Source organism: Chiloscyllium punctatum, chromosome 9, assembly GCF_047496795.1.
Source record: "Chiloscyllium punctatum isolate Juve2018m chromosome 9, sChiPun1.3, whole genome shotgun sequence".
In the NCBI taxonomy this organism is placed as follows: domain Eukaryota; kingdom Metazoa; phylum Chordata; class Chondrichthyes; order Orectolobiformes; family Hemiscylliidae; genus Chiloscyllium; species Chiloscyllium punctatum.
In genome coordinates, this window is record NC_092747.1 from 111,030,864 (window position 1) to 111,056,058 (window position 25,195).

Consider the following 25,195-nt stretch of genomic DNA (forward strand, 5'->3'; position numbering starts at 1 on the left):
GGAGTTTACACATTCACCTTGTGTCTGCATGGGTTTCCTCTAGGCGCTCCAGTTTCTTCCCACAGTCCAAAGATGTGAAGGTTCAGTGGATTGGCCATGCTAACTTGCCCATAGTGTCCGGGATGTGCAGGCTAGATGGGTAACCCATGGGAAATGCAGGATGGCAGGGATAGGTCAGAAGTTGGGTTTGGGTGGTTGCTCTTGGGAGGGTTGGTGTGAACCTGATGGGCCGAATGGCCTGCTTCCACACTGTACGGATTGTATGATTCTAAGTATGATCTAATCGAGGTCCTTGAAATTATGAAAAGGATTAAATTGGACAGTCAGAAAGATGATACTACAATCAGAGGCTAGACTAACCTATCAACATTAGATATTGACTAGTAAATCCAATAGGGATGTCATGAGAAACTTCTTTCTTGAAGAGTGGTGAGAATATGGAACTCATTACACAATGAGCAATTGGAGTAATTAGCATTGACACGTTTAAAAGAAGCTGGCTAAACATTAGAGAGAAAGGAATAAAAGGATGCGGTGATCAGGTGAGATCAAGTGATGGGAGAAGGCTGATGAGCAGCTGTTGGGCTGAGTGTTGTGTTTCTGTAAGTACAATGTGATCTGTGAGCAGTGGTTCACTCAGAGTACTCTGTGTAGCTTAAGAAAAATCGAGACTGTATTCACCAACATTGCATCATCTTACTCCTGATACAGCCAGCATGTAGGAGTTAATGCTTTTTCTGTGGATCACTGCCTCAGGGTGCTAATGATTCAGAGACTCTTTAAAATGATATATGATTTACAGTTTACTTGGCCCAGAATCCAAATGTTATCTGATTTAAAACAGCTTATTGTGCCTGGAGGTGTTTTTGCAGTATTAACAGCAGTTCAGAGCCACACAAAGTAGATTGTCCAATACTTTTGAGCAGAGACTCTTGACTGCAAACTGTGACAATGCTACTCAATCATAACAAAGTTCAAAAGAAATACAGCTTGGGTAGGAAATTAATCTGACATGTATGGAGAGGGAATTAAATGGAACAGAGTACAGTAGTGATGTGGGGACAAAGTGAGCCTGTGGGATTGGTATGAATACCTTACCACGTGGAAGTGAAAGGCCTCCTACAGTGTTATAAAACTGATTCCATGGAGGAAATCATCACCTTTGCCAACTTGACCAAGAGTAGGTGAAATCTAACCCTTTGTGTCTCTGTTGTACAAACTTTTCACTTCTGGAACCTTTTTAATAGATTCATGAAAGGTACTTGCCTCATAGGAGCAGACTGAGGCCATTCATCCTCTTGGTTTGAAGAAGAGTAGTGATGGTGTGCTGGATATCATTAATAATCCCACACTTTCAAAAACATCCAAAATGAGACAACCATACAATTGTGCTTTAGTTGCAAAAAGGGATTGTCCAGAACTTACTGGTTGTGGTTTCAGGATGTGCTAAGGGTTCAATTGCCCCATTCAACTCAATCATGGCTATTCTGTAACTTAGTCTCATATAGTCACCATTTGTTTGATTTCCCTTAATCCCCTCAGATCTCAAACATCTATATTGATATCATTTGATATTTTCAATTGACAGTTATGGTGCAGGAGAAGGTCATTGGGATCTTTGTGTGCACTGGATCTGCAATTTAGCATCATTACATAGTACATTCTCTCACCTGTTTCCTTGTTAGCTTGCAAGGTATTTCTGTTTAAATAACCATGAGTGGATCATCATGAATGAATCAATTAAAGCTGACCTCCTGTTCTTGATCCTTTTATGAGTGGGAACTGTTTCTCTGTACCTACTCTGTCCGGACCACTCATGATCTTGAAACCTTCAATCAAGTTTCCTTTTAGCCTTCTCCAGGGAAAACAATTCCAACTTTATCCTTCAACAGAATTTTTGACCTTATCCCTGAAATCTCGAAATGAACCCAGCACCAATATTAAAGTTACGTTCCTACCAGGTGAAATACTTTCTCTGCTTCTCTATCTTTGATCAACTCCTTATAATTATTTTTGGAGGGACATGCAGACATTAGAGAGTGTGCAGAAAAATCTTATGGGAATGGTTCCAGCAGTGAAGAACTTCAGTTCCCTGGATAGATTGGAGAAACATGGTCTATTATCATCGAGAAGCTTGAGAGGAGACTGGAGATTAAAGATAATCCAAATTCTGGAAGGTTTGGTTAGAGCAGATATAAAGAAACTGTTATCATTGGTGGAAGAACTGATAAGCAGAGCACACAGATGAAAGGTGTGTGTGGAAAAGGAACTGAAGGAATCATGAAAATTGAGGTTTCATCCACCTGTTTAGAAAGATGCAAAAAGTAAATGCATGGTATTGGTTTGAAGAAGAATAGGGATGATGACTTGGATATCATTAATTATCTGGCATGGTGGCTCAGTGTTTAGCACTGCTGCCTCACAGCGCTAGGGACTTGGGTTTTATTCCAACCTCAGTCTGCGTGGAGTTTGCACATTTTCCCCGTGTCTATGTGGGTTTCCTCCCACAGCCCAAAGATGTGCAGGTTGAGTGGAATGGCCATGCTAAATTGCCCATAGTATCTTGGGAGGTGCAGGCTAGGTGGATTAGCCATAGGAAATGCAGGGCTCCAGGGTAGTGAGGTGGGTCTGGATGGGACATCCTTCAGAGGGCTGGTGTGGACTTGATGGGCTGAATGGCTTGCATCTCCACTGTAGGGATTCTATATCTCCAAAGATCTTCAAAATGAACCAACCATACAACTGTCAAAATGAGTTTGCACTTAGTTACAAAACAACAATATACACAACTTACTGATTGCAGTTTTAGGATGTCCTAAGGGTGTGATTGCCACATTAGTAATGCAAGCTCTTTCATCATTTTGAAACAACAAGTTGCTGTTGTCTCATGTAAACTGATGACTAACCAACTTCATGAATATATTTCACAGTGAGAAACTTGCAGTCTCTTCCGTAATAACTCACGGCAGAGTTGAGCTAGTGAGGGCCCATTTGCATGCAGTTATGTGTTTAGTGGCATTGTGTTGAAAAGGAAATCAGTTTTTTTTAAAAGAAGTTCTCTTTTGCATCAACTTAACATTGGAAATACCACAATTTTCAAAGCTGCACAACTTAATAAAGTTCATTTGTTCGATGCAAAACTGATAGTAAAACTAAACTTCCAGCAGATTATTAAATGAAGGATTTTTTTTATTGACACTTGACATTTAATATTAAAATAAACTGACTTTGTACTCTAGGAGAAAGTGAGGACTGCAGATGCTGGATATCAGAGTCGAAGAGTGTGGTGCTGGAAAAGCACAGCAGGTCAGGCAGTGTCTCAGTTTCCTGATTAGCAATGGCAATAATGTCAGAAAAACACAGAAACCAATACTAGGCAAGTACGGGTTATTGCGTAATAATATTAAAAACAACTGGAAATATTCACTTCAGAAATCATTTTCAAATCAACAAGTATGGTTTGACCAGACATGAACATTTAGTAAAGGCACGAAATGTTGAAGTTTCATTTTAACTCACACTGATGGATGAGAATCCAACCAAGATTCACACATGACATTTCTACATATAAAGTTTTACATTCAATACATTTACAAGATGAAAACTTAAATTCCACAAGTATCAAATTAAGATTAATCCTTGTTGAAGTAGTTATGGCTTACAGTCTGTCTAGGAGTTACAAATATGTTCCCTCTTTGGTTGTGACTTTTTAAGATATTGCACTCAACAATGTTCCACACCAGAGGGCGGCAAAGCACATAAATAGGTTTTAAAATCTATACTGTAATGAGGTCAAGCTCTTTTATTAAAATCAAATCTGAATGTCAATAGCTTGACAACAATCCACACAGGAAGGTAGCGTTCAATGTCGAGTGTCCAGGATGACCTGGGAGCCTCAGGAAGTGATGATTAAATCACCCAGTTGGTGCTGGGAGAAACATCCAGGAGAAAAAATAGAGGCTTTTTTTTTTAAAAAAAGGCTTTTCCTAATAACTCTTTAGGAACATTAACAGTTATCCATTTGACAGTGGCAAGTGAGCAGGTTCACTGATGGCTGTGGGGAAGGCGGGGTGACTGGGTGGAGGTCTTGGTGGTAAAAACAATGACTGCAGATGCTGGAAACCAGATTCTGGATTAGTGGTGCCGGTAGAGCACAGCAGTTCAGGCAGCATCCAAGTAGCTTCGAAATCGACGTTTCGGGCAAAAGCCCTTCATCAGTGGAGGTCTTGGTTGACCGCCCAGAAGGAATAACCAATAAAACATGAGAATGTCAAATACTGAACTGACTCATCTAGTGTAATTCAAACTGGAGCTCTGCTATGGTTAGTCCATTCATTTACAAACCTTACTGTTACTATGCTTGATTATCCTTCTAGGCAGTGACTGGAAGGTGGGGGTGGCGCTTGGAGGTGAGAGATCATGTGCTAAAACCTCCAGTCAGAGGAGGCAAATTTGATGACTGATCCACAATACTACATGGTGGCAGCAAAGTCAACCCAGCTCTGGAAACCCAGAGGATGTGTTTCTCCTGCTGTTTTCTACTGAATGCTGTGAGTAAAAACACATCGGAAGATAATGGAATGAGACCATTCAGCCCATCGTGACTCTTTGAAAGAGCTATCCAATGAGTCCTACACCTCACCCCTCTTCTCCCTTTCCACATTTCCACCCCCCCCCTCCCATTTGGCAAATCACAATTGAGGCCCACAATAATGATAAACCTATCACTCACACCCCAGCAACCACAACTCTCGCCCCTCTTGTCCCCAAAAACCTCAAACATTTGGCACAATCTGATGGACAAACGGTGTAAAGTCAATGATGAAATTGTTCTCCTCCGGTTTGCAGTGCCCCTCGAAGCTTGTGCAGATGCTCTGTTTCATCAATGACCTGGCACTTTCCAGTGTGAAGGACATCGGATGTTGGATTCTGGCATGACATTGAAAGTCTTCATTCCCTTCAGTGATTTGGTCCTTGCCTTGAGAAGCACAAATGGACAAAAGACACGTACATACACTTAATTTCATTTTGTTATGTAAAACTACCAAGGAGAAAGGAACTCGAGGACGAGAATTTCCTGGGATTTGCTTTCGGTACAATGGGGCCAGAGATGTACTGAAAATTCTGGTTGCAACATTTGCTCCTTAAAATGGCAGCTGATGCACTGCAATGACTTATCAACGATACCCTTCAAACCCATAATCTTTACCAGAGAGAAGGATCAGGGCAAAGACAAGTGGGTGCACCACCACCTGCAAGTTACTCTCCAAGTCACACACTGCTCTGTCTTGGAATTCCAATTGCCATTCCTTCACTGATGCTGGATCAAAGTCCTGGAGCTCCCCTCTTACCAGCACGGTGTGTGTACTCACACTGGACAGACTGCAGAGATTCAAGGAGGTGGCTCAAGGGTAATTAGAGATGGGAGTGAAATAATGATAAGAAAATTCTGAATGTGGGTCAAAAATCGGACTCTTACAAAGAAAAAAAAATCGATTATGATTCAAAAGAACCCCTTCCCTCCAAATTAATTCAACAGCAAGGGCAAGGAAAACAACATCTAGTAGCGACCAATTGTTAGGTCAGGCTCGGCTAAAGGCCATCTGATTTTGAACAGCACCACCACTGAATAGGAGGCTCACCTCCATGCTGAGAACTTCCTTGGCATGATTTGCACCAACGTTTCATAAGGTCACATTGTAAGCATTGGTGCAAAACCAGTGCTGGTGGGTAAAGCATCAGGAAATTTCTGTGCAGCCTTTTAGAGGCAATATTCAGTAATGCTGTCATAATTGGGAAATTAAGGAACCAACAAAGAAAGGCATTAAAATTATTTCATTGCACACAGTTTCTCAGTTTGTTACATTTCCCAATTGAATTCTCAGTAAGTGCCACCTGTTCCTGAGCAGTAGGGCATTGCAAAAAGAAACAGCAGGAGTACATTTTCCAGCCCCAGGAGGCTGTTCCACCATTCAGTACATTCATGTGGATCTTGGGCATCATGATGGGGGTGACTATATTTTTCATGTAAAAGTACACATGACAATAAATTTCTACTCTATTCTAGAGGCCACTAATCTATCGTTCCCAGCATGAAATATATTCAATGTTGAAGCAGCCATAATTCTCTGGGTTACAGACTGCTAAAGATTCACAACCCTTTGAAGTATTTTCTCAACATTTCAGACCTAACTGATTGTATCCTTTTTCTGAGACTCTGTGTTCCTTTGTTTTAGATTCCCCAGACAGTGGAAACCCCCCTTTCAGTGCCAACCTTATCAAGACTCTTCAGAACCTTTTGGCCGAGGTGTAGATTTTCTGACTGCTCTTATTGCAGGAGGGGCACTGAAGTCAGGTAACTGCCATCACTTGCAGAATTATGGGGTCAGGACAGGGGGAGGTCACTCACAGAGGAGGGTCATGACACCACACATTGCCAGCCTGGTCTAAGGTTGCCACCCAGATCAGTGCAGACTCAGCTGTGAGCAGTAATGCCTCGCAATGTAGGAAAATGATGAACACCCTTCTCCATTCCGACAGCTTAAGTGCCACCATCTTCTGTCCAATACCTCAGAACTCACTCAGTCGCTGTTACATACCCCATCACCCATCAGAGATCATGCTCTATCACTCTTAGTATTGCCTGAAAAGCCTTCCCTACCTGCCCTCACCCATCCCAACCCTCAGACCACCAACCTTACCTGCTCAGGGCACCTCCCCAAAAGTAACAGCTGTGCCACCCTTAATACATACCTCTTGCTCATTCTGAGGAAAACAGTCCACCATAGGGTAGAACGAGTCAAGGTGGGTGGTGGGTGGTGGTTCTTCAATTCTGGTTCTTCAACTCCAGGAGAGGGTCCTGACTGTGACCGGCCATACAACTGACTGACCATATCAAAGGCTGCCATTGGTGTACTGTGTCAGGATCTCCTGGCTAAAGGCCATTTCCTTTGACTTTACTGAGGACTGCTGACCAGGCCAAGCTTATAAAAACAAAATACCATGGATGCTGGAAATCTGAAATAAAAACTGAAAGTGCTCGAGAAGCAGAGGACTGGTGAGAAGCACAGTGTTAACACTTCGGAGAATCCGAAACTGGGAAATGGTGGCTTTTTTTGCTGTTGACAAGAGGGGGTTGAGAGATGAGTGGAACAGATGGTGAGGGTGCCCAGAGGAAAAGACAAAGGCAGTGCGAATGGTGATAAAGGAGAAATGGAGATGGAAAATGAGCAAAAATGAAGGTATGAAAGGGAGAAAATGGATGTGTTCTGTTGGATGCAAAATCAAGATACCCTGGGCCAGGGGCATAAGTGCTGGAGCGGTGGAGTACAGGGGTTATACCCTGAAGTTGTGGAACACAATGTTGAATCCTAGGGGATGTGATGAGCCTAAGCAGAAAGTTGTTTCTCTATCTCGCACTTTAGCTTCATTGGAACACTGACTGAGGATAGAAATGTTAGGATGGGAGCAAAGGGGTTTATTTAAATGGCAAACAACTGGAAGATGGTGGTCATTCTTATGGTCACAGACGAGGAGCTCTGCAAAATGAATCACCAGTCTGCATTTCCTCTCACCAATGTAGATATTATAGCATCCCAAAGCAGTTTACAGTCAAGAGATATTTCTGAAGAGTCCTCACTGTTGTAGTGTTGGTCTACTCTATTGAACCTCTGTCATTTAAAGATCTCTATCAGGTTAACCTCTAGCCTTTTCACTTTCTGGATGAGATTCAATAAATCTGTCATATCACCTAGCAATGAGCCAATTCCCTGGTCAACATTCTGGGCACCTATCGTAGATTAAATGATAGAAATGCAAGAGGATTATTCACAAATAAAGCAGTCAATCACCACCTACCGGCTTTAAAGAGAACTCCACTTAATGTTATATATCCAAGAGGTCGTCCGCACTCTCGTCACTTTCCACAGTGAGTTGTCGGGTCCACCATTTCTTAACATCTGAACCAGAACAGGCAGCATCCGACATTGGGTTAATTTTACACATAACCGATTTAATGGTTGTACGACCTCCGAATCGCAGATTCACCGTCGACACAGAGTGGCTGATGGGTTTCGGAGCTGCAAGCCCAAAGGAAAGGCTAGCTAAGTAATTTTATCTTCAATTAAGATTAAGTGAAACCATGTCTAATAGACCAGATGGAGGCAAACTTAAAGCAAATTACTTAGAATTTACCAAACAGAAACAGGCCATTCAGCCCAGCTGCTGCCATGCTGTCGCTTGTGCAACACACAAACGTCCTTCCAGTCAGTTTACTTCATTGTACTTTTTCACACCTTCTACTTTAGGAAGGATGTCAGAGCATAGGAGTAGGTGACAAGATTTAGTGGATTGGCTCTATGTCTGAGGGACTTTAGTAATGTGGATAGACTGGACTAACTGGGTCATTCTCCTTAGAGCAGAGAAGATTAAGGTGAGGTTTAACAGAATTGTTCTTTAAATTATCTTCCTTAGAGGATTTCAGTAAAAAGGGGAGTATAGATTTAAAGTAACTGGCAGAAGAATTTTCACCTAGAGGGTTGTTGAGATTCCGGAAGTCACTGCTTTCACGGAAGGATTACTGATTAAGGATGATCAGCCATGATCATATTGAATGGTGGTGCAGGCTTGAAGGGCAGAATGGCCTACTCCTGCACCTATTGTCTATTATCGATTATCTAAGGCTGGGTCAGGCAGAAACTCATCACATTTTAAAAGACAGTTGGATATATTCTAGAAATGCCACAATCTACAGGCAAAGCGCCTCAAAAGTTGGAAAGTGTGATAAGGCTGAACAACTCTTTCTTGGCTGGCACAGACTTGGATGGCAACACGGTGGCTCAGTGGTTAGCATTGCTGCCTCACAGTGCCCTGATTTCCTCCCAGAGCCCAAACATGTGCAGATTAGGTGGACTGGCCATGCTAAATTGCCTATTGTGTCCAGGGATGTGCTGGCTAGGTGGATTAGACATGGGGAATGCAGGGTTACAAGGATTGGATAGGATAGAGTAGGGGGATGGGTATGGATGGGATGCTCTTTGGAGGTTTGGTGCGTGCTTGATGGGCCAAATGGCCTGCTTCCACACTGCAGGAATTCTATGACATGATGGACTAAATGGCCTCCTGCACCGCTGTAAGCTTCCAAGATGCTATGTAGGGTTTTGATAAAGTACATAAGGAGAAACTGTTTCCACTGTTAATCATATCATTAAGGGCGAAGGTAAATAGGTCATGGCATTGACCCATTGATTGTGCTTGAGACATATAAAAAGGAACTTGTGGGGCACTACGCTGGAGGCAAATCAGGGGGCAGAGCTCTGTAAGATTACAAAATGTGAATAAACCTGCTCTGACAGCCACCTCTGTCTACTGGTTTTGGTGGTTCCCTAATACTTCCAGCTGCCCTTCACCCGTACCCTGTCACTACATCCTGTCTGAGGGAAAATGGGCACAGGACAGTGCCAAAAAATCTGTACACCAACCAGCTGCATGAACTGACACATCTACCTTCTTCTGTGTTCAAAGATCCAGTCCTCTGAATCACATCAAGAGCTGGCTGGGTACTTGACTGGGAGAGAAAATGCGTCTTAAAGAAGGGAAACATAGTTAGAGATATCGTAGAATCCCTCCAAACAGGCTCTCACCCAAACTCACCCCTTGACCCCATCCCTGTAATTCCCATGGATTATCCACCTAGCCTGCACATCCCTGGACAGTATGGGCTATTTATCACGGCCAACCCACCTAACCTGCACATCTTTGGACAGTGGGAGGAAACTGGAGCACCCAGAGGAAACCCATGCAGACACAGGGAGAATGTGCAAAAAAAAACCACACACACACACACACACACACACACACACAGGATGGAATCAAACCCGAGCCCATCATGCTGTGAGGCAGCAGTGCTAACCATTGAGCCACTGCGCCACCCAGGTAGATAATAGATAATACGCTTTTGGACTTGCTTCAATTAGCATGTTGAGGGGATGGGATTGGGGGTGGGGGGAAATAAAACCAGTCAGGAATCTCCCAGGATATTTGTAGCCATTAGGGTTGGGTTTGGTGGCTGGGGGGGGGGGGGGGGGGGGGTTGGAAATCAGATAGTGGTATTGGGGGTAAGAAGTATTAGTGACAATGCTTCAGCCATCGTTAGGTGAGGACAGGCATGATGGACCAGTGACCCTTCTCTTTCTGTTAATGTTCACAGGACTTGCCATAGTTTCCAACTGTCACCCTTTGCTGAAAGCAATAACCAGGAGTTACAGATTATTCAGTCTCAGTTGTCTTTGCGTTTACATGAGCAGAGGAAATCCCAAGTGAGCAACTCAAACAAAACTCAAATTGCCTGCCGTAGCCTGTCCAATTTGCAGCAGGGCCTTCTGGATGTAGACTGACCTTAGCATCACCTACATGTCCACTGAAACCCTACCAAACACCCAAGCTGATGAATGTAGGTCGGGAATGTGGTGCTGGAAAAGCACAGGAGGTCAGGCAGCATCAGAGAAGCGAGAGTCGACGTTTCGGGCATAAGCCCTTCATCAGGATTCCTGCTGTGCTTTTCCAGCACCATGCTCTCGACTCTGACCTCCTGCATCTGCAGTCCTCACTTTCTCCGAGCTGATGAATGTGTTCATCGCTGCTTCAAAGGACAAAGAGAGGAGAAGAATTCATCCTGTTAGAAATGACAGAGTTGTATCCTGCTACTGTTGCCGCAGCAACTAATTCTCAGCTGTCCTTGTATGAGGACATCCTGTGTCCCTGTTAAGCGATCACTTTACTGAGTTCTGTGACTTGCTTCCAAGCTGTCATTATGACAACATAGAAGACACGATTCTCAAAATACCTGATGGAAGACGCCACTGACCAAATTTTCTTTGCGGCTTTCCGATATCGGCAGAGTCGGATCGATAACCACCTCTGTCTGAGTGTGTTGGGCTGAGCAGCTGCTGTTGACTACTGGACTGTACAGGAGACAAGAATGATGATGGTTGACAAGCTCATTATTGTTGAGTTAGCAATCACTCTATCATAATCTGTGGGAAGAATAATCAGCAGGCAGATGCTCCTTTTGCATTAATGGCTGTGTGCACGCCACCATAAATCACATTTTCTCTTTAATTATACAGCCGGGAACACTTAGTCTAGTTATTACTGCACTAAACTATTAACCAGGGCATTGGGAGTTCACATCCTACTGTGCAGCATTTAACATAACGAATCTGGCCATTTGTGGCTGGCACATAGAAAACTACTCAATTGTTCAGTAAACTTCTTTGGATAACAGATCATGCTGCTTTAACCTGATCAGGCCCACACTTTGAGGTACAGCTTTCTCTACTTTTGCTGAGACCAGACCAGTGTATAACCTCATGTTCATTTTTATACAGTACATTCCATATTCCTCACAGTATTTTTACAATGTAAAAATGAACATGAGGTTTTACATTGGGTCAAGATTTAAATTCAAACGAGGTTGATAGTGCAAGACAAAATCAGAACACAGAAACAAACAAATGATTGGTCCAGAGGAGCTGAAAATGACAATAATAGTCCCTTTTGCCATTTAGTCTCTTGACTTCCACCTTGTCACAGTGTTCCTAGCTTTCCAAATCTCTGGACTTGCTTCAAATCCGGTACATCTCCAACTTGATTACATTTCTAATGAAGGCTCATCATCCTGAAATGTTAACTCTTGTTTCTCTCTCCACAGTTGCTGCCTGAGCTGCTGACTAATTTCGGCTTCTGGATGTAGGTTTGCTCACTGTGCTGGAAGGTTTGTTTTCAGAAGTTTTGTCACCATACTAGGTAACATCTTCAGTGAGCCTCCGAACAAAGTCTTCATCCAGAGGCTCACTGAAGATGTTACCTGGCATGTGACGAAACATCTGAAAATAAACCTTCCAGCTCAGCGAGCGAACCTACGTCCAAAACCTCAACCCGAGCTACAAATCTTCTTAAACCTCACTAATTTCTGCTTCTATTTGATATTTTCAGAATCACCATTGCTTTGCTTTTATATCAATTAACTTGTACTCATTACTGATCAAACAATGTTTTTTTAAAGGAGAGAAATATGAAATAATCTGCCTGAGTTGTTTATGAAAATATTAGGTTTATTATGCAAATTAACTTTGCAAGATAGCTGATGCCTCACCTCACCAGCATTGTTACAACCACATTTTAGTCTCAATTGCATAATTTGAATCTGAAGAGAAAATGCTACCCTATTGAACACTCGATGCTCTCCCTATCTGGGCTCGACAGAGTAGATCGTTGAAGACAAAAGGAATGAGAGGCCACCGATTTAAAGTGATCTCCAAATGAAGCAAGCGCAATGTGAAAAAGATTTTCACACAGTGAGTAGTTAGGATTCACGCCTGGAAGTGTGGTGGATGCAGGTTCAACTGGGGCATTTAAAAGGGCATTGGATATAAATGGAGTGCAACGATATGGGGAAATGACAGGAGACTGGCCCCAGGTAATAGAACTGGCGCAGACATGATGGGCTGAATGGCCTCCTGCATCATAACAAACTGTAACAACTAAGGTTGGGAAATAAAAATTAACTTGCCATTGTCACCTACATCTGAAAGCACATTTAAGGAAGTGCTTTTGGTCATGGAACTTGGTTCTTTACTGATACACTGAGGATCATTCCATGTGCCTCACAGATTAAGCTTTGGAAGGGGTTGTTTTGCATGGTGGTGTGGAAGATGAATCAAGGACACACTGGATAAGTGAGCACAAAGTTTCTGTAGGGAGGCATTGATGGACATGAGGATGCTGAGACATCTCGTTTTCTCAGGTGATGACAGGACCCCTTCAGCTATGTTGGTTCCAGATCTGTGAAAGGTGACTGACTAGATTAACAAATTCAAAAAGGCCGGTCTGTTTTCTTGATAGGCAGTGGTATGGTTACGAGGCCTTGGTGTGTTCATATGGTCAAGGAGGCCTATCCCTACTGTCAGTCCACATTTAGAGTCTTTTACAGTGCTGCAGAGCTGAGACCATGAAAAATACTCTGCTTTGTTTTCAGATCCCTCCATTGCGTCACTGCCCCCTATTCCTGCTACACCCCCAAGCCTGTCAACCCCCTGAGATCTCTGGCCTGCTCTCATTCAGGCCTCCTGCACATCCCCGGTTGGTAATCACTCCACCATTTGTGCTTGTGGCTTCAGCTAAAGGTTGCCTTAAGCTTTGGAAACCCTTTCTAAAATTTTCTACCTCCTCTTTCAGTTTTTTCGAGAGGGAAAAATAACCAGTCTGACCAAGCTGTCCTAATATCATGGTCTCAAAACCTTGTGTGCCACATTGCTCCCACAAAGCATTGTGGATTGTCTACCATTTAACGCAAGTAAAAGCTGTTGTGCATTCTGCAAGACGATTAGGAAATGGGCACTGCGAAGATGACTGATCAGAGGGAATGACTCACCTCAGGAGCAGCTTCATTATCTTGATTACTGGCGAGCATTTCTTCGCTGGCTTGAGTTGTCTCGATGCTGGGGGGAATAAGGAACCTGCTTAACTCCTGCTGTTGACTCTCTCGCAGACTGTGGATGATGCTACAGGATTGTTGCTGTTTCTGAAGACACAGGATAACATTTACTCAGGAAGGTAAAATATCAGACTCATGGTCATACTTACAGCCAGTTGGTCCATTAGGACACTAGACTGTGGATGCGATATTTGATTTTTACTACCCCTTGGTGGGGGGAATCTCTGTCAAAGGAGTGATTGGCAAGCTGTCTGTAGAACATGCCCGACATGTTAACCTATTTGCCCAGATGTTTGTGCAAACTCCTGACTACAGGTGTGAAGTTGAAATCTCCCACAAGTCATGCAATAGGGAGTGCAGTTACCCAGAATGGATTTCTGACTGGTGCAGAGTTAATGGGGGCCGTTGCAGAGAGGAGCAGGATGATCTGGACATAAGCACCTCTTCATCTCCCTTTTGCAATGGAGTGTCAGGACTGGCAGCAGCAAGTCTCTGCTAGTCATGTGATTAACACTGCAGTCATGTAGGTGAATGAGTTAGTGGAATTGGCAAAAGTCACCTTTGGATTTGTATGTGTGTTTAGCCAGCACTGCAGACAAGGCCTAGTTCAGATCAAGGGCCTGTTTAAATTTCACATGAATACTAGGGTGTAATGTTGGACACTTAAGCCTACACTTCGGCAATCCTTTCAGTGATTTGATTAGGTTCTGCCTAGATTAAGCAGTTTAGCTGGTTGGAAATCTTTCAGAAACTGCAGTTACAACATTAAAGGGGAAGGTCAAAAATTCAGAATTGCCTTCTATTCCATTCTCTTTCATGAGGTCTCTAGGATTCTTTGAAAATTGTTTATTCTATTAATCTCAATCATTTCCTGTGGTAATGGGTCCTACATTCTCCCTATTCTCTAAAGGAAGACGCTTTTCTTTATTCCCAACTGAATTTTTTCATAACATTCTTAGATCTATGGCTCTTTGATGAGGTCTCCTCTATCTTCCCTGTATCTTCCTTATCAAATCCCAACACAATCTTGAAGGACCTCTGTCAAGTCAGCCTTCAACCTTGTCCTTCCTCTAGAAAAGAGAACAGACTTGGCTTGTTCAATCCTTCCTAATAGTAATAACTTGTCGGTTCGGAGACTATAGTTGTGAACTTACTATTGCACCTTCACCAGTTCTTCTCTATTCTTTCTGTAATGACGGAGACCAGATATGTGAACAATACTCCAAGTGTGATCTAGCTGAGTTTCAACATAAAACAAATGTCATAGCCTCTTGTACATCCATTTTTCTGCTGACTAACAATGTAGAGCATGTTCTTAGAAATTACTTACTGCTCTAATGCGTTTCAAACATTTCTTCAGCCACATTCGTATTGTTTGTTTTGCTACCTCTTCTTCTATCGTGTATTCAAGCTGCTCTCTTGCTAACAGTTCTTCAAGCTGAAGGCTTTTCCTGATGTCCACTGACCTGTATGACAGCATGCTAGCAACAGAATTAGATTAGATTAGATTTGAATCCCTACAGTGTGGAAACAGGCCCTTCGGGCTAATAAGTCCTCACTGACCCTCCAAAGAGCAACCCGCGCAGACCCAACTCCCTCTGACTAATGCACGTAACACTATGGGCAATTTAGCATGGCCAATCCACCTGACTTGCACATCTTTGGATTGTGGAAGGAAACGCATGCAGACATGGGGAGAACCCGCAAACTCCACACAGACAGTCCCCAGAGGCTGGAATCAAACCTGGGTCCCTGGCACTGTGAGGCTGCAGTGCTAACCACTGAGCCACCATTCCACTCTAAGTTTCTTAGCTTAATATCATACATGTACATAAATGACTGAATTAAATGTTATAGCAATATGCCTGATAGAAATTTAGTTGGCTGAAATAATAAAAACAGAAATTGCTGAAAAAACTCAACAGCATCTGTAGAGAGAAATCAGAGTTAATGTTTCTGGTCCAGTGACCCTTCTAAACTATTCTTTAACCAGTTTAGAATCTCCTCAGTTCAGGGGACTGACTCCGAGCTGGCTGGCTACAGCCAGTGTACTGTACCCAAGTAAATAAAGGATGATTTGGTGATGGGATACCAGCCTCTCTGCAGTTACTGTTTCTGATTTTCAGCATCTGCAATTCTTTCGATTTTTGGTTGAAACAATGTTTTGCATGGAACAGTTAACAAAGATTAAATTATGAAGATAAATTGCATAAAATAGGATGACATTCCAATGAGTATAGGTGATTAGCAGGTGACTTAACTGTGATGATGGTTATGGGGTGTTAAACTGATCAAAACAATCTGACAGGGTCGATATTTGTGTTGGTGGTGAGTCTAGAACAAGTGGACTGAAACTTAAAATTCAAGCCAAGCTGTTCAGAGGTGATGTCAGGAAGCACTTTACATGAAGGGATGTGGAAGTTTGGAAAAAGTGAAAGAACTGCGCATGCTGTAAATCAGAGACAAAAACAGAAATTGCTGGAAAAGCTCAGCAGGTCTGGCAGCATTGGTGGAGGGAAAATCAGAGTTCATGTTTTAGGTCGAGTGACCCTTCCTCAGAACTCTGGAAATCTTGCCCCACTGAACATCCCCCAACAAAAATAAAAACAGGTGAAGGTTCAGGCTGGGGTTTCAGTTGAAATTTTCAAACCTGAAGTTGATAGGTTCTTGTTAGGTAAGGGGATTATGGATTACAAAACCATGCAGGCTTGATGGACTTAAGGAGAGGTGGGATGGTCTCCTCCTGTTTCTAGGTCATATCAAAGGAAGATAAAAGAACAATGTTATTAAAATATGTTAAGATTTAGGGTCTCTACTTTTGGCATAACAAAATTCAACAAGACATGCATTCACAGTGTGAACTCCGATATCTAAAGTCTCTTGGCTTCATGGCAAATACCAGGATCATTCACCACAGGAGGTGGCAGCTTGGTCCACAATATCTGCACCGGCTCTCTGACTGAATTAACCAGCAAATCCAATTCTCTTTCACAAATTGCAACTGAATCCACTTCTATCAGCTTTTCAGGCAGTGCATTCCAGATCACAACTCGCTGTGTAAGAATGGCCTCCTCATCTCTCCTTTATTGTCAATGACCACTAATAGAAATCTGTGTCTTCTGACTATTGACCTCTTGCCAGAGGTACCACAGTCCTCATTTTCTCTCCAGTTACTCTTCCCAATTTTGAACATCTCTATTAAATCTCCCCTTAATCTTCTTTGCCAAGGAGATCAGCCCCAGCTTTTCCAGTCTCTTCGTTGGTTCTGTACTCGTCAGGGAAGGTAGCTCTCCACATTGTTGAGAGTCAAATGAAATGAACGTCTATTGCTGTTTTTCTTCTCCCCTAATATTTACAATTAGCAGCGGGATAAGAAAAACATTGGAAAATGATTTAATAATAGTAATGATTTTACAACATTATTCATCTCCATCACTACCAGTGGTAGCGAGTTGCATATTCTCATTGTGTAATAAAGCTGTAACTTAGGAAGAGGGGTAAACTGTTCTGATACCTCAGCACATCATGAAATGTGACATCTCCTCCATTGTGCAGCCTCTCCATCTCATAACACATGTGCTTGAAAAGCAGCTTGTCTTTCTCCAAGTCAACCTCCAGTCTCCCACGTAACAGACGCAGTAAGAACTTCACACGGGAGGTTGGGATTGCTCCCTGATGACAAACAAAACATTTGATAAAAGTTACCTTGGCCTCTTTTAGAACTGTTCACCAATGGAGGAAATGAAAAACAAACAAACAGTCTGTTCAGCTAACAACAGCATTTGTCCAGCATCTTTCAGAGTAACAAACTGGTAGATTTTTGCTGCATTGAAGACATTAGTGCTCATGGAATCGAGGCAGGTTGCAGAGAGTTAAGACTCAATTAGACTCAACTGTGTGGTTGAACAGGCACAATGGGCAGAGCGGCTTCCTTTTATTCCTTGTCCAGCATTGAAAAGCTCCTTGTAACAGAAATTGAAGTTGTTCGTGTGACAAGATTAAAAACTGTAAGAAAGACAGGGACTCATGATTGGCTGCTGTTGTTGCCTGTGCTCATGAAAAACAATGTGTGCACAGCAAGATCCCACAAACAGCAGTGTGAAAAAGACCAGATGATCAGTTTTCATGCCACTATTGATTGAGACATAAATATGAGCCAGGATAGCAGTGAGCACCCCCCCCCCCTCCACCCGCTCCTCTTTGAACTGTTATTAAAGAATCTTGTATATCCACCCGAGGGTACAGGTGGTGCCATCTCATCTGAAGACGGCATCTCTGACGTGCAATACTTCTTTGGTACTCACTAAGATTAATAGCCTTAATGTTTGGCTCACATTTCTGCAGCGAGACTTTAGACATGGAACACAGGACAGTACAGCACAAGAACGGGCCCTTCAACCCACATGTTGTGCTGAACATGTCAAATTGAACTAATTCTTTCTGCCTTTCCTTGGTCCATATCCCTCCATTCCTTATCTAAATGCCCCTCTTAAACACTCTTATTGTATCTGCCTCCACCCACGGCAACATGTTCCAGACTCCTACCACACACTGTAAAAATCTCACCCCTCACATCTCCTTTGGACTTTACCCCTCTCACCTTAAATGCATGTCTCCTATTATTAGGGATTTCAACTCCGGGAAAAAAGATTCTGACCGTCGACCCTATCTACGCATCTCATAATTTTATAGACTTCTATCAAGTCTCCTCTTAGCTTCCAGAGAAAACAACCTGACCCTTTTCAATAGCTCATACCCTCTATTCCAGGCAGCATCCTGGTAAACCTCTCCTACACCCTCTCCAAAGCCTCAACATCCTTCCTGCCATGTGGTGACCAGAATTGAATGCAACACTCTAAGTGCTCAATACTTGAGCCCACCATCTTCAGACTCAGTGGTGAGAATTCAACCTACTGACAGGGGAGCACCTTGTTACCGTGTGTAGGAATGAGGTGATTAATTAAAATCACTTGTCTCATTGTCGTGGCTTTGGAAGCTCCAGTGCCTTTCAACCAGTTTATCCAGTATACATGATGGCTGATGTAGAGGGCGACTCCCATATCTGTGGAATTGTTTTCCACGGTTTTACCTACCCGAACATATTACAGGGAACCTTTTGGAACCAGGGACTAAGGGGCTGCTGGGAAGATAAATTTCCCATTGAAATGAATGGGCTCACTCCTATCCACAGTTTTGGGCTTCCATGATAGATCTTGGAATGTATCCCCCGCAGGTACTGGAACCTACTCTATATTATTAAGATTAGAATATAAAGAAGTGGTACTAGCAGAGATTCTAATCATTTTTTTTTAAAGACAGTGACATGAATTAGTGGCAGTGACTTAATTTGAGTTCTCCACTATGACATCTTCTAAACTTCAACCATCATAGTTTATATCATCATCACTCAATTAAGTTGCCTTGCGATTGGTTCCTCCCCCACCCACTCCACCCATTTGGCTCTTGCCTGCAGTTTGGGGTGGGGGCAGGCAGGTCAGTGCAAAGCCGTGTAAAATACTTAATCCTGTGAATTTTAATCGGCATTCCAAATTATAGCACAATTGGAAATCCAAGGAAACATGGAGTCTGCCTCAATAGAATTCAGGTATTAAATTCAGTGCACTTTAATCGGGCTCCAACCACAGCAGAAACATAGACAGTTCCTCTCCAGTTTAAATTATGACAAGAGATTACAAAGTAGGGTGGTATTCACTGACATTTAGAATGTAGCAGGGTGATTACATTAACATTTTCAAGATATTAATGGATAAGTTAGAATACAGAGAAACTATTTCTGCTGGTTAGACTGAGAGAAATGGTCTATCAAGCCAGACGTTTTGGCAGTGAATTTAGGAAACACCATGACGCACAAAGAGTGGTGCAAGTTTGGAGCTCTCTTCTGCAAACAGCTTCATTTTAAATTTGAGATTGATCAATGGGGTGGGAGGAGGCATTTAAGAACTCTGAATTGTTTGAGAGTTGGGCAGAGGCAAGGTCAGTGAGGAAAGTGGGTTTTGAGGGGTCACATGGGAATCAAACACAGGGGAGGAGAATGACTTCGCATGTGGGCAGGGAAAGGTGCTGGACTCTGCACCCACGCTCCCATGTTCAGCTACGGCATTACTATTCATCTTTTGTAAATGTGCTGTTCAAGTGAATGGTCCCTAAACACTTGATAGTCAATGTTGACAGCTGTGTCTGGACTCTGCAATAACATGAAAAACCATCAGAAATAGATGCTGGCCAGGCCATACCAATCGTTCCTAATGCCCATCTGGAGCTTTGAATCAGGTAAAAACCTCTTGAGTTGGTTGAGGAGCAAGAGGAGGATATCAAATAATTCTCACATTCAAAACTAGACAATGCTCAGGATAATTAATTTCATCAGAGGTTACGCACCTCTCTTTTGTCATCTACCATATTCCAAATTATTTGGAAATGTCGAAGATCATTGTAGCTCAGCAGTTGATCCTCTTCAGTTGAGTAAAACAATGAAAAATTTTCTACAATGATAGCTGGTGGAAAGAAATGATAAAAGATTCATTGTCTGATATATAACAGGAAAAGATCTTTTGTCAGGGCTAACTTTGGAAGACAAGGAACGTATCCCATAAAGGAACTGACGCACTGCTGCTGAAGGCTCCTTTGACAGTATCTTCCAAACTTGTACCCTCTTAAACCGGGAGGCTTAGGCAGCAAACACCAGATAAGTTACCCTCCAAGCCAGGCACCACCCTAACTCGCAACTATATCATCACATTCCTCCACTGTTGCTGGGTCAAAATCCTATAACTGTCTCCTTTATTACCATGTAGTTCTGTACCACATGAACTGTAGCAATTCAAGAAGGTGGTTCAACATCACTTTCTCAAGGACAGTTTGGGATGGGCAAAAATGGCATAGCTCAGGCCTTGGCAGGGGTACCCACATCAATAAAAAGTTCAATAAGAGGCAATGATCCCATCGCGATGTACCTTAAATTCCTTTTTAAATTTAACAAAGGGACGACACCAGAAATATTAAATCATCTTTTTCATTAACAGCCAGTCCACAGTTATTTGGCTTTCCAGCGCCAAGAACATTTCATGGCATCATGGTATCAGGGAAATAAAGGCTGTGATCCTAATGTTTGCTGAGGTCCCAGATTTCGCATTATGTTGTTGTCAACTGCTGCTTCCAGCAAAAAAATAGTATAAGAGAAAACATCGTGGAGGAGACTGAGGGAGAGAAGTGTTTGACAAATTCAGATCACTGTGATTTGTCCCACTCTAGGTGCTAAACTTCTACCAAACATTTTCATTCTGGTTTGAATGATGAAAGCTGGTCTACTTACCAACAAGTAGATTTAACATGATATAGGCAATGATGACATAAAAGGAACAGAAATACATCAGAGCTCCAGCGTAGTTTCCACAATCTGTCTCCCAGTAATTCTCATCATCAGGAGTGCAGAAAGGTGGCTGAACCTGCGAAACAGATACAGAGACACTAATGATATAGAGACAGGAGTTCAAATCCCAATGCAGCCACTGGAAAATGGGCAAGCATTCAGCTAATTAACTGAAACACTCCAGAATAAAAAGCAAGCACAAATGGTAACCATAATTATTTAAAAGATGCATGTTTCACAATGTCTTTTAGGGGAGAAAAACTGACATCCTTGTCGGGCCTGCCCTGTATGTAATACCAGTCCCATGATAACCTGGTTGACTCTTAACTGTACTCTGAAATGGCCCAGTAAGCCAACTAATTCAAAGGCCATTAGAGACAGGTAATAAATGGCAACCTGGGCAGCGATACCCATACCTTGGGAATGAATTCCTGAAAAAAAAACTGATAATCTGATGGGAACCGAGCTCTATTGAGAGTTGCCAAATCTCCAGGATGTCCTGGAGCTTTCAGGAATTGCAAATTTATCTCATACGGTGTTTTGAGCAAAACTGGGGGAGAAAACCACAGGCGACATTAGAAAAAGTGTGCAGTTTTTCCCCAATTTCTTACAACAGTTTTGTTTCTTAGTTATAAAAACAAATTGGAGGTGAAAGCCATGTGAAGAAACCTCTAAGAGTATGTTCAATCATACCTAGCAACAGCTGGGGGACAAGTGTCACATTTTGTCTCTCAGATAGTGAGGTTAGCTCTTTATCCTTGATGGAACCTTGATGGATGTCCAGGAGGGGTAAAGCCACAGATTGGAGCACTTAAGCCAGAGGCAGATTACCCAATGGGAAACTGTCAGATCAGACTGAGGTAATTTATCCCCTCAAACCTGTTCAGTTATCAAATGGATGACAGCTGTCCCATATATCACTTCCTTTTATGAGTCTTCAACCTGTTATCTGTAACATCTTCACCCAACAAAAATCAGTGTCAAATAAAAAAACCACAAGAACTGCGGATGCTTTAGTTCAGAAGCAAAAACAGAAATTGAGGAAGGGTCATGGGACCCAAAATATTGACTCTGATTTCTCTTCACAGATACTGCCAGACCTGCTGAGCTTTTCCAGCAATTCTGTCTTTGTTTCTGAAAAAAAGAATCAATGTCAGTCTTGAAGTATTCACTTGACTCCCCAGCTTTCTTGGGAAGACAGGGTTCCAGATTTCCACAACCCTTTACAAAGTAAGAGTTAGGTACACCCAGCTTCTTGAGATTGCTCCACCAGTCAAGACAACCTTGGCTGATCATCAGCCGATGTATTCTACATTCTAAATCCACCTGCCCATTTGTTCTCCATATTTCAAAGATTCCCTGAGATGCCAAAATCATAAAACCTCTAACATTGCGTCTGAATGGCCTGGCTCTAATATTAAGGTTTTGTGCCTTGTTCCGGACTCCTCCTTACTTTCCTGGGAACCTCACTCCTCCAAAGACAACAGCATAGCTAGAGAGAAACTATCAACTCCTTGAATCATTTTAAATATCTTAATTTAGTCACCTCTTAATCTTGAAGTACAAGCCTCAACCATGCAACTGTCCTCAGAATTGATCCATTTTGGGCACTGATACTGTTCTGGTACACTGCCACTGTTCTGGTACACTGATACTGTTCTGGTACACTGCCCTATAAAGACTCAAAGGCCAGAGCTACCAGGACAAGTTCCTTGTCACTGGTTGTGGATAATGATAGTGCTGTTGGTCCAATGGCAGAATGGGCCTGTACTTACCATGCAGTCATGCATAATCTTATTCCAGTCTTCCCCTGTAACAATACGGAATAAAACTGTGATGGCTTTCCCAGCAGAAGAGAAATTTGCATGTCTGTAAGTGAAACAAAAGGATGAATTCTTATGGTAATCAAAACAGTGATCCAATGAATAAACTGCCAGGCTGCCTTAGCAAAACTAAACTGGTAAAGTGATGAAAATAGCCACTACCCAACCTTAATTGCCGTTCCTCTTTATTACATATGTAGAACAATGATTTTCTTTTCAATGAGAGGTGGTCCTTAAACATAACAAAGTATGCAAAGGGAGGCCATTCAGCCAACCATGTCAATGTCAGCTCTCCTCAGCGCCCTGGAATATATTTAGTCACTCAATTAACATCTCAAAAATACATGATCTGGCCACGAACACATCGCTGGCATAGGTTTAAGGTTTGAGGAGAAAGATTTAAAAGGGACCTAAGGGTGATGCATGTATAGAATGAGCTGCCAGAGGAAGTGGTGGAGACTGATACAATTACAACATTTGAAAGGCAGCTGGATGGGTATATAAATAGGAAGGGTTTAGAGGGATATGGGCCAAATGCTGGCAAATGGGATGAGATTAATGTAGAATATCTGGTCGGAATGGACGAGTTGGACTGAAGGGTCTGTTTCCGGACTGTACATCTCTATGACTCAATCAGTTTATTGAGTGACGATTGGGTGTTAACTTCCCTTCAACACGATAGCGGCTATACTGAGAAAAGCATCTATTGCCTGTAAGGTGCTCTGGGATATCCTGAAGTCATGGAAAGGAATCCAGAAGTGCAAATATTTGTTCTACTGCATGGGCACCAGCAGTCTCGGTCACCTGCCCTCACCACATTCTTTGAGAGTCAGAGGAAATCATTGCACAAATATTTATGGCTGACTTGACTGAGGCAGCCATCAGCTGGCTCTGAGATTCTGGTCAAGCTACAGAAGAGACACACATTCCCCTCACAGGAGAGCTGGGGGAACTCGTCGCCTTCGATTTCTATCCCAAAGCAGCATGAGAGTCTGTCAACAATGAGCATTTGTTTAACACCTTTACATTGATAAAATATGCCAAGGTGCTTCACAGAAATATTATCAAACACCCAGCCACATATAAGGAAATATTAGGGGGAAGTGACCAAAAGTTTGGTTAAAAAGATAGGCTTGAAGGAGTATCAGCAAGTTTTGAGAAGATTTGTAGCTCAGGTTGAGGTTCTGGTTGTAAGTTTGCTCACTGAGCTGTAAAGTTTGTATTCAGATGTTTTGTCACCATACTGGGTAACATCATCAGTGAAGCACTGGTCTGAGTTATCCGCTTTCTATTTATGTGTTTAGGTTCCTTGGGTTGGTGATATCATTTTCTGTGGTGATGTCATTTCCCGTTCCTTTTCTCAGAGGGTGGTAAATGGGGTCTAAGTCAATGTGTTTGACTTGTCCTAGGCTGGATGTGTTGTCCCAGTTGAAATGGTGTCCTTTCTCATCTGTATGTAAGGATACTAGTGAGAGTGGGTCATGTCTTTTTGTGGCTAATTGATGTTCATGTATCCTGATGGCTAGTTTTCTGCCTGTTTGTCCATGCAGTGTTTGTTACAGTTCTAGCAAGGTATTTTGTTAATGACATTAGTTTTGCTTGTTGTCTGTATAGGGTCTTTTAACTTAATTAGCTGCTGTTTTAGTGTGTTTGTGGGTTGTTGGCTACATGATGCCAAGAAATCTAACTAGTCTTTTCAACAAGCCACCACACAATGCAGCACAGAGGAACTATGAATAGCAGAGGAAAGTCAGTATTCAAAAAGAATGGGTACACAATGAACACAGTCTGCGGATTTCTCAGCAACCAACCCAAACAAGCAGACAAAACACGTCCAGAAGCCCTAGCCGCTCTCCCCTACATCAAAGATATCTTGGAAATGACTGCCAGACTACTCAGACCTCTTGGCACCATGGTAGCCCACAAACCCCAAAACACACTAAAACAGCAGCTAATGAACTTGAAAGACCCTATTCAGACAACAAGCAAAACTAATATAATTTACAAAATACCTTGCAACAACTGTAACAAACACTACATTGGACAAACAGGTGGAAAACTAGCCACCAGGATACATGAACATCAACTAGCCACAAAAAGAGATGACCCACTCTTGCTAGTATCCTTTTATACAGATGAGGAAGGACACCACTTCAACTGGGACAACACATCCAGCCTAGGACAAGTCAAACAGAGAACTCTATCAACAAACACATTGACTTAGACCCCATTTACCACCCTCTGAGAAAAGGAACGGGAAATGACATCAACATAGGAAATGACAACCCAAGGAAACCTAAAGAGTGTAAAGCTGGAAAAGCACAGCATATCAGGCAGCATTCGAGAAGCAGGAGAATCAACGTTTCGGGCATAAGCCCTTCTTCATTCCTGATGAAGGGCTTATGTCTGAAATGTCGTTTCTCCTGTTCCTCGGATGCCTGACCTGCTGTGCTTTTCCAGCTCGACACTCTCAACTCTGAGCTCCAG

The 25,195-nt window shown here is 42.6% G+C and overlaps 1 protein-coding gene across 6 annotated transcripts in view; it reads right to left on the bottom strand.

Annotated features, from left to right (window-relative positions):
- Positions 1-3,199: 3,199 nt before the first annotated feature.
- The window catches only part of nalcn (sodium leak channel, non-selective), a 358,024-nt gene continuing 336,028 nt past the window's right edge, over positions 3,200-25,195 (bottom strand). For 5 of the 6 annotated variants that reach the window (XM_072578059.1, XM_072578064.1, XM_072578061.1 and 2 more), the window contains 9 exons: positions 22,661-22,754; positions 20,829-20,961; positions 19,895-20,010; positions 17,010-17,167; positions 14,826-14,976; positions 13,433-13,582; positions 10,844-10,961; positions 7,858-8,078; positions 3,200-4,978 (listed from right to left, as the gene is read on the bottom strand). In XM_072578059.1, the coding sequence (XP_072434160.1) occupies positions 7,885-8,078; positions 10,844-10,961; positions 13,433-13,582; positions 14,826-14,976; positions 17,010-17,167; positions 19,895-20,010; positions 20,829-20,961; positions 22,661-22,754 (1,114 nt within the window). In that variant the 3' untranslated portion in view covers positions 3,200-4,978; positions 7,858-7,884. The remainder of the gene's footprint in view (positions 4,979-7,857; positions 8,079-10,843; positions 10,962-13,432; positions 13,583-14,825; positions 14,977-17,009; positions 17,168-19,894; positions 20,011-20,828; positions 20,962-22,660; positions 22,755-25,195) is intronic. The other variant, XM_072578060.1, reaches the window with a different exon arrangement.